Source organism: Perca flavescens, chromosome 17, assembly GCF_004354835.1.
Source record: "Perca flavescens isolate YP-PL-M2 chromosome 17, PFLA_1.0, whole genome shotgun sequence".
Lineage (NCBI taxonomy): Eukaryota > Metazoa > Chordata > Actinopteri > Perciformes > Percidae > Perca > Perca flavescens.
In genome coordinates this window covers 8919924-8934393 of record NC_041347.1, presented here as the reverse complement: position 1 = coordinate 8934393, position 14470 = coordinate 8919924, and the positions used below count along the sequence as shown (strand labels likewise).

The 14470-nt window shown below is 42.0% G+C and overlaps 1 protein-coding gene across 1 annotated transcript in view; it reads left to right on the top strand.

Annotated features, from left to right (window-relative positions):
- Positions 1-7087: 7087 nt before the first annotated feature.
- Positions 7088-14470, top strand: part of pdzd8 (PDZ domain containing 8) — a 79675-nt gene continuing 72292 nt past the window's right edge. Inside the window, exon 1 of the mRNA XM_028603981.1 lies at positions 7088-8151. Coding sequence (XP_028459782.1) covers positions 7265-8151 — 887 coding nt within the window. The 5' untranslated portion in view covers positions 7088-7264. The remainder of the gene's footprint in view (positions 8152-14470) is intronic.

Sequence of the window (14470 nt, the reverse complement as noted above, 5' to 3'; positions counted from 1 at the left end):
ACATTTCTCACATGTGGTCTTAATACTCTTTCGTAGTCACCAATGTTGTACCAGTACCTGTAAATAAAAACTGTAGACTTTTAAACAATCTGATCCCCCTTTCATCAAATCTAACTGACTCTGTCTCCCTAAATCACTCAATCATTGGTGGATTTTATGCTTTTTGTCAGCACTAATGATATGGCAATATCAAGTAACAATTCAATTCAATTTTATTGATAGTATCAAATCATAACAAGAGTTATCTCGAGACACTTTACAGATAGAGTAGGTCTAGACCACACTCTATAATTTACAAAGCCCCAACAATTCTAATAATTCCCCCAAGAGCAAGCAGTGCAACAGTGGCGAGGAAAAACTCCCCATTAGGAAGAAACCTCGGACAAACCCAGGCTCTTGGTAGGCGGTGCTGGTTGGGGATGTGATGAACAGTGGCAATAATAGTCACATTAAAGATAATGGAACAGTGACTTCAAATGGTAGTCGTAGTAGTTCATGTCATATCAGTGCTCTGCAGGGCGTTACAGAATGTAGCGTGGCCCAGCAGAGCATGGATGGATGTAGCGGGAAGCTTCAGGGTTCAGCAGGAAGCAGCAGGGTTCAGCAGGAAGCTGCATGACATAGCAGGGCACCGCTGAGCTCAGCAGGGAGTGCAGCAGGACCACGGCGACAGCTGGAACCAGGATCTTGGTGCCAACGTTCTCCAAGGAAATACGCTGGGGGAAAAAACATAAGGACTTCGGGAGTAAACTCCCCAGAAGCTAGGATTAGTAACAAGCATTTCTGGGACGGGATACACACAAATAGTAATAGTAATAGAAAGGGAGAGGAGAGAGCAGCTCAGTGTGTCAGAGGAAGGAAGTCCCCCAGCAGTCTAGAACTATAACAGCGTAACTATAACAGCGTAACTAAGAGAGACAGGTCATAAGGAGAGGAGTCTGGTCGGGCTTAGAACTCTCCCCCTGCCGGATCGGGCTTGGCTGGCCTGCCTCCCTCTACTTTTGTTATATTATTAATCTAACGACTATGTAGAGAAGCAGGTGGCCGGGCTAGGCAGACACTGCAACTCCTCACTCCCTAACTATAAGCTTTATCAAATAGAAGAGTTTTAAGTTCATTCTTGAAAGCGATTACAGTTTCTGCCCCCCGAACCCAGATTGGGAGCTGGTTCCATAGGAGAGGAGCCTGATAACTGAAGGCTCTGGCTCCCATTCTACTTTTAGAGACACTAGGTACCACCAGTAACTCTGCATTCTGGGAGCGCAGTGCTCTAGTGGGACAATAAGGTACTAGGAGCTCTTCTAGATATGATGGTGCTTGACCATTTAGAGCTTTGTAGGTCAGGAGAAGGATTTTAAATTCAATCCTGTATTTTACAGGAAGCCAATGCAGAGAAGCTAATACAGGAGAAATATGATCTCTTCTCTTAGTTCTTGTGAGAACACGCGCTGCAGCATTCTGGATCAGCTGGAGAGTCTTAAGGGACTTATTTGAGCAATCTGACAGTAGGGAATTACAATAGTCCAGCCTGGAAGTAACAAATGCATGGACTAGTTTTTCAGCATCGTTTTGAGACAGGATATTCCTAATTTTGACAATGTTACGAAGATGAAAAAAGGCTGTTCTTGAGGTTTGTTTTAGATGGTGAGACAGCAGGTGTTGGAAAGCCAAACTTCTTTGATGTGTACATATTGGTGAATATGGAACAGAATCAAAATGTATCCTGATCCTGATCAAAAATAACTCCTAGATTTCTGACAGTAGTGCTGGAGGCCAGGGCAATACCATCCAGAGTAGCTGTCTTTAGATAATGAGGTTCGGAGGTGTTTAGGGCCCAGCACAATAACTTCAGTTTTGTCTGAGTTTAACATCAGAAAATTGTAGGTCATCCAGGATTTTATATCTTTAATACATGCTTGAAGTTTAACTAGCTGACTGGTTTCGTCTGGTTTGATTGACAAGTATAATTGGGTGTCATTCGCATAACAGTGAAAGTTAATTGAGCGTTTCCTAATAATATTACCAAGAGGAAGCATATATAAGGAGAATAGAATTGGTTCAAGCACTGAGCCTTGAGGAACGCCATGGCTAACTTTAGCGTACTTGGAAGATTTATCATTAACATTAACAAATTGAGATCGATCAGAGAAATAGAAATAGGACTTAAACCAGCTTAGTGCGATTCCTTTAATGCCAACTAAGTATTCCAATCTCTGTAACAGGATTGTATGGTCAGTAGTGTCAAATGCAGCACTAAGATCTAGTTCTACAGATCTAGATTACAGATCATCTACAGTCTGTTGGTAATTAAAATCCGCAACAGATTGCATGTAGAGCATTTAACAGCTACTGTCTTCATAAAAACAACTGGAGACCGTGTACAAGCTGATATTTGGGTCTGATAGTAGGCTCGTTGGAGATGAACTGCGCCTCGCCTGTAAAGTAGACAAGAGCAGGCGGCAGCAGCCGGGGGCGGTGACAAAAGTCCGCTCTCGAGTCGGACAGTTTTCCAGCTGATTCCAGCAGCATTCAGGATGAACAGGAAGTGACACAAACACTGTGGTTCGATTCCGATTTAATAAAATGTTATCAGACCCATATATCAGCTCCTACACAGTCTCCAGTTGATTTTATTATGACAGAGTAGCTGTCAAAATTCTCTACATGGGATCTGTTGCTGTTTTTAATTAACAACAGACTGGAGATGATCTATAATCTGAACAGATTTAGTCTCTCTGATTTCTTAACATAACTATAAGCCTCACTACATGTGTTCTGTACAGAATAAGCTTTTAAATCAGACAAATCGCAGTTAAAATCCCTCCGATTCAAAATCAATAAAGTTTACATAAAACGTCGTCATGTTAAGTCGATTCTGAACCAATCAGCTGTTCGATCAGATGAGAGGCCGACGTTTCCCAGCATGCAGTGGGTCCACCTGCGTCCGCCTGGCTCTTGCAGTTGGTGAAAAGCAACTGCGCTACCTGCGTCTCAGAACTGCGGCCGCCTTGGTCTCGTGAGATCATCGTTGCCCACGTGTGCATGACGTCAGAGCAAGTCGGGATCAAGTCGGACACAAATCTAACCGGCATGCATTGGGCGGCGATCGCCGGTGATCGATTCTGCGCAGATCTGGCTCATCTCGAACGAGCCTAACATTTTACTAAATCTGAATGGGACATAACAGGATGTGTGCGTTTCTGTGACTTCCTGTTCAGCCTGAAGGCCTCTGGAAACTGTCTGACTTTATCGTGGCTGCCGCCTGCTCTCGTTCACTTTACAGGCGAGGTGCAGTTTATCTCGAACAAGCCTATTATTTCCTCCTGTTTGAGTGATGCTTGCTAAAACTACAGTGACTGGCAGTTTTAGGATATTACCAGGCTTTATTTTAAAAATGAACTGTAAACCAGGGGCAGCTGTGGTTCAGGTGGTAGAGCAGTCGCCTACCAATCGGAAGGTCAGTGGTTTGATCCCTGATCCCTGACCCTGTAGTCCTATGTCGAAGAGTCTTTTGGCAAGACAAACCCTGAATGTGTGAGTGTATATCTGAGGAACAGGTGGCTCCTTGTACGGCAGCCTCGGCCCCAGTATGTTAAAGCGCTTTGAGTAGTCGTTAAGACTAGAAAATATATTAGAGTCCATTTACTAAATATTTGTAAGCCGTTTTTAAGGATTTATGTCTCCAGGATAGAGTGACCAGACATCCCTGGTTTCCGGGGACAGTCCCCGGTTTCGGTGATCTAACTGTCCCCAGCTGGAGATGTCCCCGGAAATGTCCCCGGTTTTCACTGTGACTGACTGTGACTGTGAAATTGGAATGTAAGAGAGAAAACATTGACCAAACGCACACCCTACACGCGCATGCTCAAGACAGCCAGAGCGCTGCTCAGAGCTCAGAGATGTTCTAGAATGTCCATTTTTTTACAATGCTAAAATGTTTATTTACATGGAGTCTGGTGGGTTTAGCGAACGCAATTTCGCGGACTTTTAATGTTTAAAAAAAGGATCTTACTCTTTTACAGAAAGGTCGACCTCCTTAGAAATCCTTTCAATAATGTTGTCACACTTAAAATATTAATTTGAGCCTGTAAGTGGCAAAACAAGCATTTTTCTGAAGGTAAATACAAGCTGGACAATTGTCCTATTAACTTACATTGTAGCTTGTTTCTCCGTTGCCGACTGCAGCGATCTCGTTTAATACTGGACCAATATGTCAAAGGAAAATATTTCTTCAATAGTTTTAATTGTATCCGATACTCATTAAGCTGTTGCAGAAACAAGCCCAGCGTGAAGCAATAAAGCAAAAGCTGTCAGATAAATGTAGCACAGTAAACATGACAACATTTCCCTCTGAGGTGTAGTGGAGTACAAGTATGAAGTAGCAGCAGGGGCAATTCTAGGATCAGACCTTTAGGGGAGCTCAGCCCCTAATGAGAATGTGACATGGATATAGTGCATGCAAAAGTGTTAATCTGCGCCATGAAATTACCAACTTCTTCATAACCGTCTCCTGCTCTCCCTCTGACAGATAGAGACTCAGCCAAATGCATGAGTCTGGCACAACCTCCTCAACCAGAATCTAAGCTTTCCAGTGATATTAGCGGCAGTTGCTGTGACAAATGGTTTGCGAGAAAATTAACATTCAACTTACATGAATTGTTATCATATATGCATTCTGCATAAATCTCTGCACACCCATGACTCTCTGTGAAATATCTCTGAAACTCTTCACTCAACACATGCATACAACAAGCGGTTCCCGGGTAATCCGGTTTTGAAATTGCAACAAAATTTCTACATGGTCTCCAACTTTGGGCCAAAATTATAATGTATTCTCATGTAAACTATTTATGTCAGCACAGACATTTTTGTAAATTGCTTAGCCAGTGTGTCCCACCATAATGGTTATTATATTGCCAGATTCCAGACAATCCCACTTACTTATATATATCCCACTTACAAATATGAATATATATTTCTACTCGTATGCTTCCTAGTGACATTAATGCAAAAATATGAAGAAAAAACTATTCCACGTGTGTGTATGCATGGTTAAAATTCTGAAGTGCAAAATAGTTCAGGCTACAGCACAAATATTTCCATCCATAGATAAGAATGATCAAGTCTAACCTCTGAATTTCTTTTCAAAGTGAACCAGATTGATGCATTTAAAACATTAAAATAGACAACATTTTCTTACAGGGGAGCATACCCATGGACCCCCCTAGGGGGGCTTGTGCCCCAGCTCTAGGTCTAGTGACGCCCTTGGGGCAGTGTCCCCGTTTTAAGTTTACAAAGATGAAAACATTACCTGTTTTGAAGGTATTTACGCTTCTGAACTGAAAATGTTCCCGGATTTTGTCTCAGAAATCTGGTCACCTTACTCCAGGAGGAACCAATGGGCTTGGGGCTGAGAGCTACAGAGCACTGTACGCCAAAACCCTGAAACTCTCTGAAAACATCCACTTACCTACAAATGATAAATTATATAGTTACAGTTTAAAATACACATTGTCCTACATGTTGGATTGTATACAGACATGTAGCTCTACATATACATATACAGTACATAACCACCCACTAAACACCAGAGCAAATTACAAAGCCACATGTGTTGTTTTGACTCAGGGGACACAGGTATATTTGGATACAAGGTTTAATCAAGGCCCAACTTTATTATGTCCATGTGGTGAAGGGATGCTGGCACCTACACAAATCAATAAGTTTACCTACAGGGAACAAGCCATTCAGGAAATGTTGATACATGTGGCCTTTGCTTCACAGGATGTCCAATTGGAAAATATTTGTATTTATTTAGATTAGTAAAAGACTTGCAAAATTAAATCCATAGAAAGCAATGCATTTGTTTTTGTATTGCCCTATGTGGTTTAGTTTTTATTTACCCTTTATTATGAGACAACCTCTAAATGTTGCTACTCAATTTACAGTGAAATGATTGGGTAAAACTTATGCATTCAATTAAAATAAGGGACCATTTAAATGTGCCTTGCCACAAATATTTCATTACTTTGTGGTAATGTCTGAAGTTCTACCATGGACTCTGTAACATTTTTTGTGGAAAAAATGTCTTGGTTACCTTGTTTCAAGCCATTCTAGCGTGGTATAGAAAGCCTGCAGGAAGACTCAGCTGAATTTTGTGCGAGTTCTCATTAATATTCAAACGAGCTAAGCTGCTTGACTCTGATTGGCTAACAGCTAGCCAACGAGAGCCTGGCTATCAGCATCCTTTACCCAGCCCAACTGGGCGAGCTTATGAATAGTAATGAGCTCAGGCAACATGATGTCAGACTGACCAGCTTTTGTAATTGGTCCGATTTCTCCGCTTATTTCTGTTCAGTGGCTAGAGCTGACAGAGGAGGTAGCAGTTTATTTTCAAATTCAACACATAACACAAACACATATGGACCTGACATATTTAAAAAAAAAAAAAAATACAAGTAAAAACGGTTTTGTGTGGCAGGGCGCCTTTAATGTGTAATGTGTATGTGTGTATTGTTTTAAGGGGATAAAGATATTTTTACACTGTCCAAAGCTAATGTAGGCTACAATGTCTCCTGTTTAAGCATTGACCTGTTCTTTTTTTTCCAATATAAACATGTTTCTTGTTATAACAACATGCCAACTTATGTTTATTGTTTCAATAAGCTTATTTGTTGTTAAAATAACATTCTTGTGATAGGCTAGATTGGTATTGCACAATAAAGAGGAAGTTTCCTGATGGAACAATGGTATGTGTTTAGATATGGAGAAAACGTTTTTTTAAAATGAAATAACTTTATATGTAATATTAACGAGAGCAAAGCCATTAAAACATTAACATAACAAAACAGCTAATTTGACAGCAATATGCTGCTGTACGTATGTCTGTTAAGTTGTATTTAACCAAGATGAATTCTTTTTTTTTGTTTTCTTAGACAAAATCGAGTTTGCTGCTGTATCATCGCTTGTGTTCACACACTTTTAGCCACGACAAGTTGGAGAAATAACGAAGGATCCTGCTGGATATTTTCCTAGTCGACTGATAGTCCGACATACCTTGAACACATCATAAGAAACACATTCTGCCTCCGTCATTACGCACAGCGGCGTAATCCGTTCGTCCAATCAGGTGAAGAGCCTGAAGCTCAGGAAAGAAGCAGATGATATGGCAGCTTTGAGAGCGACCAGGTGGAACTTGCTTTGTTAACACGGCTAAACCTTTGATTATGAAGACGCTTTGTCGTAAAGACGACAACTGCTCGAAATGATTTACTTAATATTGATTTCCGCGTTCTCCGGAGCACTCGTTACGTTGATATTACAGTTTTTGCTGATATACCGGAGAAGCCCCGAGCCCATAGGCAGGACAGTGCAGTATGTCAAAGTAGTGCCTGATAACGCATTGAAGGATTACTTTAATAGCCAACGTGCCGAGCCAGGCCAACATGCCGAGCCAGGCCAGCAGCAGCAGGACAGCCCAGCGTCTAAAGAGGCCGTCTCAACGCGGCAGCAGGAAGCGGCTGTCCCCGGCGGCAGTCCCAAACAACAACAGCCGCCGCCTTCCCACAGCGAGCCCGCTGATGCGGCCAAACCTGAAACGTGCAATTTCCTAAATGCTATATTTCTGTTTCTGTTCAGAGAGCTCCGAGACACCCCTGTCGTGAGACACTGGCTCACCAAAAAGATCAAGGTGGAGTTTGAGGAGCTGCTGCAGACCAAGACGGCAGGTCGGCTCCTGGAGGGGCTCAGTCTCCGGGATATCTCCCTGGGCCATTCTCTGCCCGTCTTTAAAACGGCCAGACTCATGAAGCCGGTGCATCTGAACGACGAAGGCATGCCCGAGGAACTCAACTTCGAGGTGGACATCGAGTACAATGGCGGCTTCCACCTGGCCATCGACGTGGAGCTGGTGTTCGGGAAGTCTGCCTACCTGTTCGTTAAGATGAGGCGCGTGGTGGGCAGGCTGAGGCTGCAGTTCACGCGCATGCCCTTCTCCCATTGGTCCTTCTCCTTCCTTGAGGACCCGCTGGTGGATTTTGAGGTGAAGTCCCAGTTTGAAGGAAGGCCGCTGCCTCAGCTCACCTCCATCATAGTCAACCAGCTGAAACGGGTCATCAAGAAGAAACACACCTTACCCAACTACAAAATCAGGTAGGCTCAAGAAGAACCCCCTCTGTTTACAGTAATCAGCAACAAACCCCTCCCCAAACTATACACCTATCAAGGAAACAAACAAAAGCCCTAAATCCTAGAAGAGTAAGGGAAAGAGCCTGAATAGTGTGTGTCCCAGTTCTGTAGTGCATACTGATACAGTATTGTTAGCACTAAACCTGACTGCACTATGTTTGCATGCAAAAGCAAGCAAGGAGCTGTTTCTTGGAGAGACAATTCCAGGTGTCAGATGGAACCAAATATCTCTAAATGGGAACCGTCTAATAATTTCATGTGGGTTACAGGCTATCAAAATGGACTACCTGAACTTAAGAGCTGTAACTATTCCACATTTTGTGGTACAATTAATTGTCCCAATATATTTATTCCTTTCAGTCAAATTATAAAAATACTTATTTACTACTTTTTTTTAAACAAATTAAAGTTTTGAATGAATTCCAGGATACATCTTTTGGTTATATGTTATCCAGATAGTTTAATAACACAGGTACACAGCCTATGAAGTAAACGCCTCTTTATTATCATAAAACATATTTTCTTTTTTTAACAAGTGTTTTTATTGTTTTAGAGAAGATACAATGCACAAAATTCAAGGCAAAATTACAATGTCAATTATAGCAAAGCATCTTTCCGTTAACCCCATCCCACCCACAACAAAACCCTTAGGCCGAGGAAAAAAGGATAATAAATAATAAAGATAAATATAAATAAAAAAAATCAAAATAAAAAAAAATATATATAAAAAAAGAGAAAAATAAAAAAATAAAAAAAATAAATCAAAATAAACATTATCACTCATGGTAACAAATAGTATTATCACTATGCTTTACAATTCTCATCAGTTACTAAGAGGGGAGTGCAGTAAGTCCTTCAAAGTAAGCCAGTAGAGGGCCCCAAATCTTGTAAAATTTATTGGTTGATCCTTTAAGAAAGTATTTGATTTTTTCTATTTTCAAAAACATCATAACATCAGAAAGCCAAGTAGCAGCTTTTGGCGGTATAGATGATTTCCAGTCCATAAGTATTCTCCGCCGTGCTAATAAGGTTGCAAAAGCAACAACACCCTCCATACTACTGGACATTACAAAATCATCCCCCTGTACCCCAAACACGGCCATTGTAGGACTAGGGTGTAGAGCTAAACCGAAGGCTTTGTTTAAGATTCTAAAGATAGATGCCCAGAACTCCCTCAGCATGGAACATGACCAGAACATGTGAAGTAAATCAGCTCTGTCCATTCTGCATCTATCACAGATGACATCCATGTCAGAGTATATTTTGGCCAACTTAACCTTACTGTAGTGCATACGGTGAAGAACTTTAAACTGAATCAAATTCAAACGTGCACAAGAAGAGGTCCCATTCACCCAGCTCAGAGCTCTATCCCATACAGCATCTGATATACTTGTCCCCAACTCGTCTTCCCATTTTGTTCTGATAGGATCCATGGATATATCGTAGAGTGACATAATAGAATTGTAAAGGTTAGAAATTTGGCCTCTTGAGGTTAGAGGGGTCTGCAGTATATCCTCCAGGACAGAGTGCACAGGTAATCGAGGAAACGATGAGATGTGTGTTTTAATGAAATGACGAACCTGAAGATATCTGAAAAAACTGGACTTATTAATGTTAAATTTACTGACCAAGTCAGTAAAACTGAAAAAGACGTTATTTATAAAAAACTCTTTACACGTAGAAAGGCCCATACTGTCCCACCGTTTAAAAGTGTTGTCCATTTTAGCAGCAGGAAAAAGATGGTTATTACAGACAGGACTGAGTATGGAGAGGTCAGAGAGATGGAACGTTTGCCTAAATTGTATCCAAATCCGAAGTGTTGAGCTTACCACTGGGCTGGAAGAGAAGCATGAAGGGGAGAGGGGAAGTTTTGATGTAATCAGTGCAGCAAGTGACGCTAGTTTACAAAAATTGGCCTCTGCACTACACCAGTCTTCTTCAGGAGATTGAAACCAGTAAACAATTTTTTGTAAATTTGCAGCCCAGTAATAAATCATTAAATTTGGGAGGGCAAGCCCACCCCTCTGCCGTGGTCTTTCAAGGAATTTTTTACTCAGCCTTGAAGTTTTACCTCCCCATAAAAAATGTGAAAGTAGCTTATCTACTGCTCGGAAAAAGGACTTTGGAAGGAAAACTGGAAGACTTTGAAATAAGTATAAAAATCGAGGCAGCACATTCATTTTAACGCAGTTAACTCTTCCGACTAAGGATAAATAAATGGCGCTCCATCGCTGGAGGTCAGATTTTAGTTTCTCAAGTATTGGAGTGAAGTTCGCATCAAACAGACCAGAAAAAGAGGGGGTGACATGAATTCCCAAATACTTAAACCCTGACTGTGACATACGAAAGGGTAAGTCCGTGTCTCGTATTTGGCGCGCTCTCTCATTAATAGGGAAACATGTGCTTTTCGAATAATTAATTTTATACCCTGAAAAGCTGCCAAAGTCCCCAAGAATCTCCAAAATTACAGGTGTAGATGACAATGGGTCCGTTATATAAATTAAAAGATCATCAGCATACAAAGAAATTTTATATATCATTCCCATCCTGCTAATACCATGTATGGACTGTGTGGTTCTAAGCTTTATTGACAGGGGTTCTATCGCTAGGATGAACAGCAACGGGCTGAGAGGGCAGCCCTGACGCGTTCCTCTGGATAAAGAAAAATATTGTGAGCATAATTTATTAGTGACTACTGCAGCCTTAGGAGAAGAATATAATAGTCGTACCCAGGAAACAAATTTTGGACCAAACCCAAATCTACCCAGCACAGAAAAGAGATAGCCCCATTCGACCCTGTCGAAAGCTTTCTCCGCGTCAAGGGACACCACCACTTCTGGTGTAGCCCCGGACGCTGGAGAATGCACTACATTCAAGAGTCTGCGGATGTTGATGAATGAATGACGCCCTCTCATAAAACCTGTCTGATCAACTGAGATTATATCAGATATGACCGAGTTTATTCTAGTGGCCAAAACTTTTGAGATGATCTTAACATCTGCATTCAACAAAGATATTGGCCTGTAAGAGCTGCAGTCCTTTGCATCTTTGCCTGGTTTCAGTAAAACTGTGATAAGAGCCTCTGTGAGGCTCCGTGGGAGGGAAGACTGTTCAAGGGAGTGGTTAAACATGTCAAGAAGTAGAGGTGTTAGCTGTGAAGAAAACTTTTTGAAAAACTCAATTGGATAGCCGTCCGGCCCTGGGGCCTTTCCGCTCTGCATATCTCTAATTGAGTTCTCTACTTCCTGTTTATCTAGAGGTCTTTCCAGGCTTTCACTTTGGTCTTGTGCAATTGATGGAATATCCAAGTGATCTAAAAATTCTGTCATATGAGAGGTATCATGAGGAAATTCCGATGAGTATAAGTCTGAGTAATATTTTTTGAAGGTGCAGTTGATTTCCTGGGGGTCTATTGTCTCCTCCTGAGGTCCTTTTCTAATAATAGGTATAAGTCTGGATGCAGATTTACCCTTCAGCTGATGGGCAAGAAGACGCCCTGCCTTCTCCCCATGTTCATAGAAAAATGCACGTGACCGCAAAAGATTTTGTTCAGTCTTTTCTGTAGACTGCAAATCATATTGCGCTTTAAGGCTCATTTTTTCTTTGTATAGCTCGGGTGTTGGGGTCTTTGAGTACTGATGATCAATTTTCAAGATGGAGTCAATTAGTCTTTCCTGCGCTTGCCTTCTTTCCTTGTTGCGTGATGCTGAAAATGATATTATTTGTCCCCTCAGTACAACTTTTAATGTTTCCCATAATATGGATGGTGATATAGAGTCCGTCCGATTAAATAAAAGGAAATCATCTATTGCTTTTGATACATACTGACAAAAGTTTGTATCCGAAAGTAATGCCGTGTTCAGCCTCCAAGAAGACCTTGCGGGATATTTAAGTGCAACGGTAATGTCGAGGATGAGGGGTGCGTGATCAGACTCAACGATAGCTGAGTACTCTACAGATTTTACGGAAGGGAGAAGATGTTTGTCAATGAAAAAGTAATCTATTCTAGAGTAGGACTGATGCACATGTGAAAAGCAAGAGAATTCTCTTTTATTTGGATATAGAAACCTCCATGGGTCTATACACCCTATATGAGACATGAGGCCAGAGAGCGTCCTGGACATCTTTGATGTGAATGTAGTTTTAGGATTTGAACGATCCAAAGCTGTATCAATCACACAGTTCATGTCACCCCCAAATATTAAATGATGCGTGTTCAAATCCGGCAATAAGGTCATTATCTTCTTGAAAAAGTCGGCATCATCCCAGTTGGGGGCATAAATGCAAGCTAAGACCACAGGGGTGTGAAATAGACTACCCGATACTATAATATAACGCCCTTGGGGATCCGAAATTATTCCTGAGGGAGTAAATAATACCTTTTTATGAATTATTATTGATGTTCCCCTAGCTCTGCTGCTAAAGTTTGAATGATACACTTGTCCTACCCAAGTTTTCCTAAGCAAAATATGGTCTTGAACCCGGAGATGCGTTTCCTGTAAGAATGCAATTTTGGTGTGCAGTCTTTTCAAATGCGAAAATATCCGGGCCCTTTTCACTGGTCCGTTCATGCCTCTAACATTCCAGCTAGTGAAACGTACTGCAGACCCCCCCTGACATATTCCTACCTTCTGTGCCCATTGCCTAAAAGTCGTTTATCCAACCATATATGTGGCAAAACCATTTCGTGATAAACCATTGCAAGAAACCGTGAGACTGAAAAAGAGTGAAGAACGGAGAAAGGAAAAAAAAAATAAATAAATAAATAAATAAATAAATAAATAAATAAAATACATAATAATAGCAACACACAACCCGGCAACCCACCCCTGCTATATAACAAATGAAAAACTCTAGGTTCATCCTCTGAACTATGACGAACCGCAGCTTTAGTGAGGTTAGACTTCCAATAGTCCTTCTTGTTATCCCTATGTTAGGCTATTCCCAATCCTACCGCTAGTAAGTAAACGCCCACATTTAACGTGACGACTCGAATAGTGTAGTGAACTAAACAGTCAGCATTTAACAACAACAGCTAGGCTAATTGAACCTGGTATAAGGTCACATAAAACATACCATATAAATGTAAACTTATAACTCTGCAACAAGGGCCTGTATGCATCCAAAAGGAAAATGTTGGTTAAAGAAAAGGTGTACCAGCTATAGTCACATATCAGGTACAGAACCAAAAGTCCTTCGAAGATATTGTAATTTCACCTGCAGTGACCTGGCTGCGTGAAGACATCTTGACCACAGTTCAGGATAATCATCCGAAACAATAACCTGGACTACTCGCGGCGTAGCAACACGGGCGGTCATAAAACTCCTGGGCCTCCTCCGGAGAGGAGAAGATGAACGTTTGGTTATCAAAGTGAACTCAAGGCGTGCGGATACAGTAAGGTGAACCGTGACGTTCTTCTCATACAGCCGCTGTTTTACGTCCTTAAACGCAGCGTGTTTCCTTGCCAAACCCGCCGACAGGTCAGGGTAGATCCTGAGTTTGGATCCCCTAAACTCCATATCATGCGTCCGGCCCCACCGCAATACCTTTTCCTTCTCCTGGAACCGGTGGAAGCAGATCACCAAGGGACGGGGGGGCCGACCCTCCTGAGGCTTCTGGCCGAGAGAGCGATGCGCCCGCTCCAGGTCGGGGGGTTTTTCAAAGGCGCCTTCACCCATCACTTCCATAAGCATTTCAGACACAAATTTTACAGTAGTCTGGCCTTTCTCGCTTTCTTCTGGGACGTTCAATATCCTGAGGTTAGCCCTTCGAGAGCGATTTTCCATGTCTTCTATCCGGTCGAGTAGAGTGGCGGTGTGCTCCTCCAGCTGTTTGATCTTTCTCTCGGCTGTGTGTAGCGCAGCAAAGTTGTCTCCTGCCAGGGACTCGGTCGCGCTTAAACGCGCCTGGAAACTAGTAACGGTTTCTGTGAGAGTATTCACGGAGGAATGTAGCGAAGCAACCGATTCTTGAATAAGAGCAGAAATGTCCTCTTTGAGTGAAGAACGTTGTTTATCCAGCTCGGCTACAAGTTGGCTCATGGAAACTCCGTCAGTGCTTGAAGTCGATTCAGAGCTAGCCGCAGCCATGCTAGCGACTCTGCTAGCCACGCTAGTACGGGTTGTTGGTTGAGTCGTTGGTGGCTTGTTCTTGCTCATTTCGCAAGTGGTGTGCCTCTTCTCGACGTGTTAATGACTTCTGTAACACGAGTCTTACACTAGCAGTCAAAATGCCTCAAGCAGTGTTTTTAAAGGTCAATATTGAAAAGTTAAGCAGGGAGCT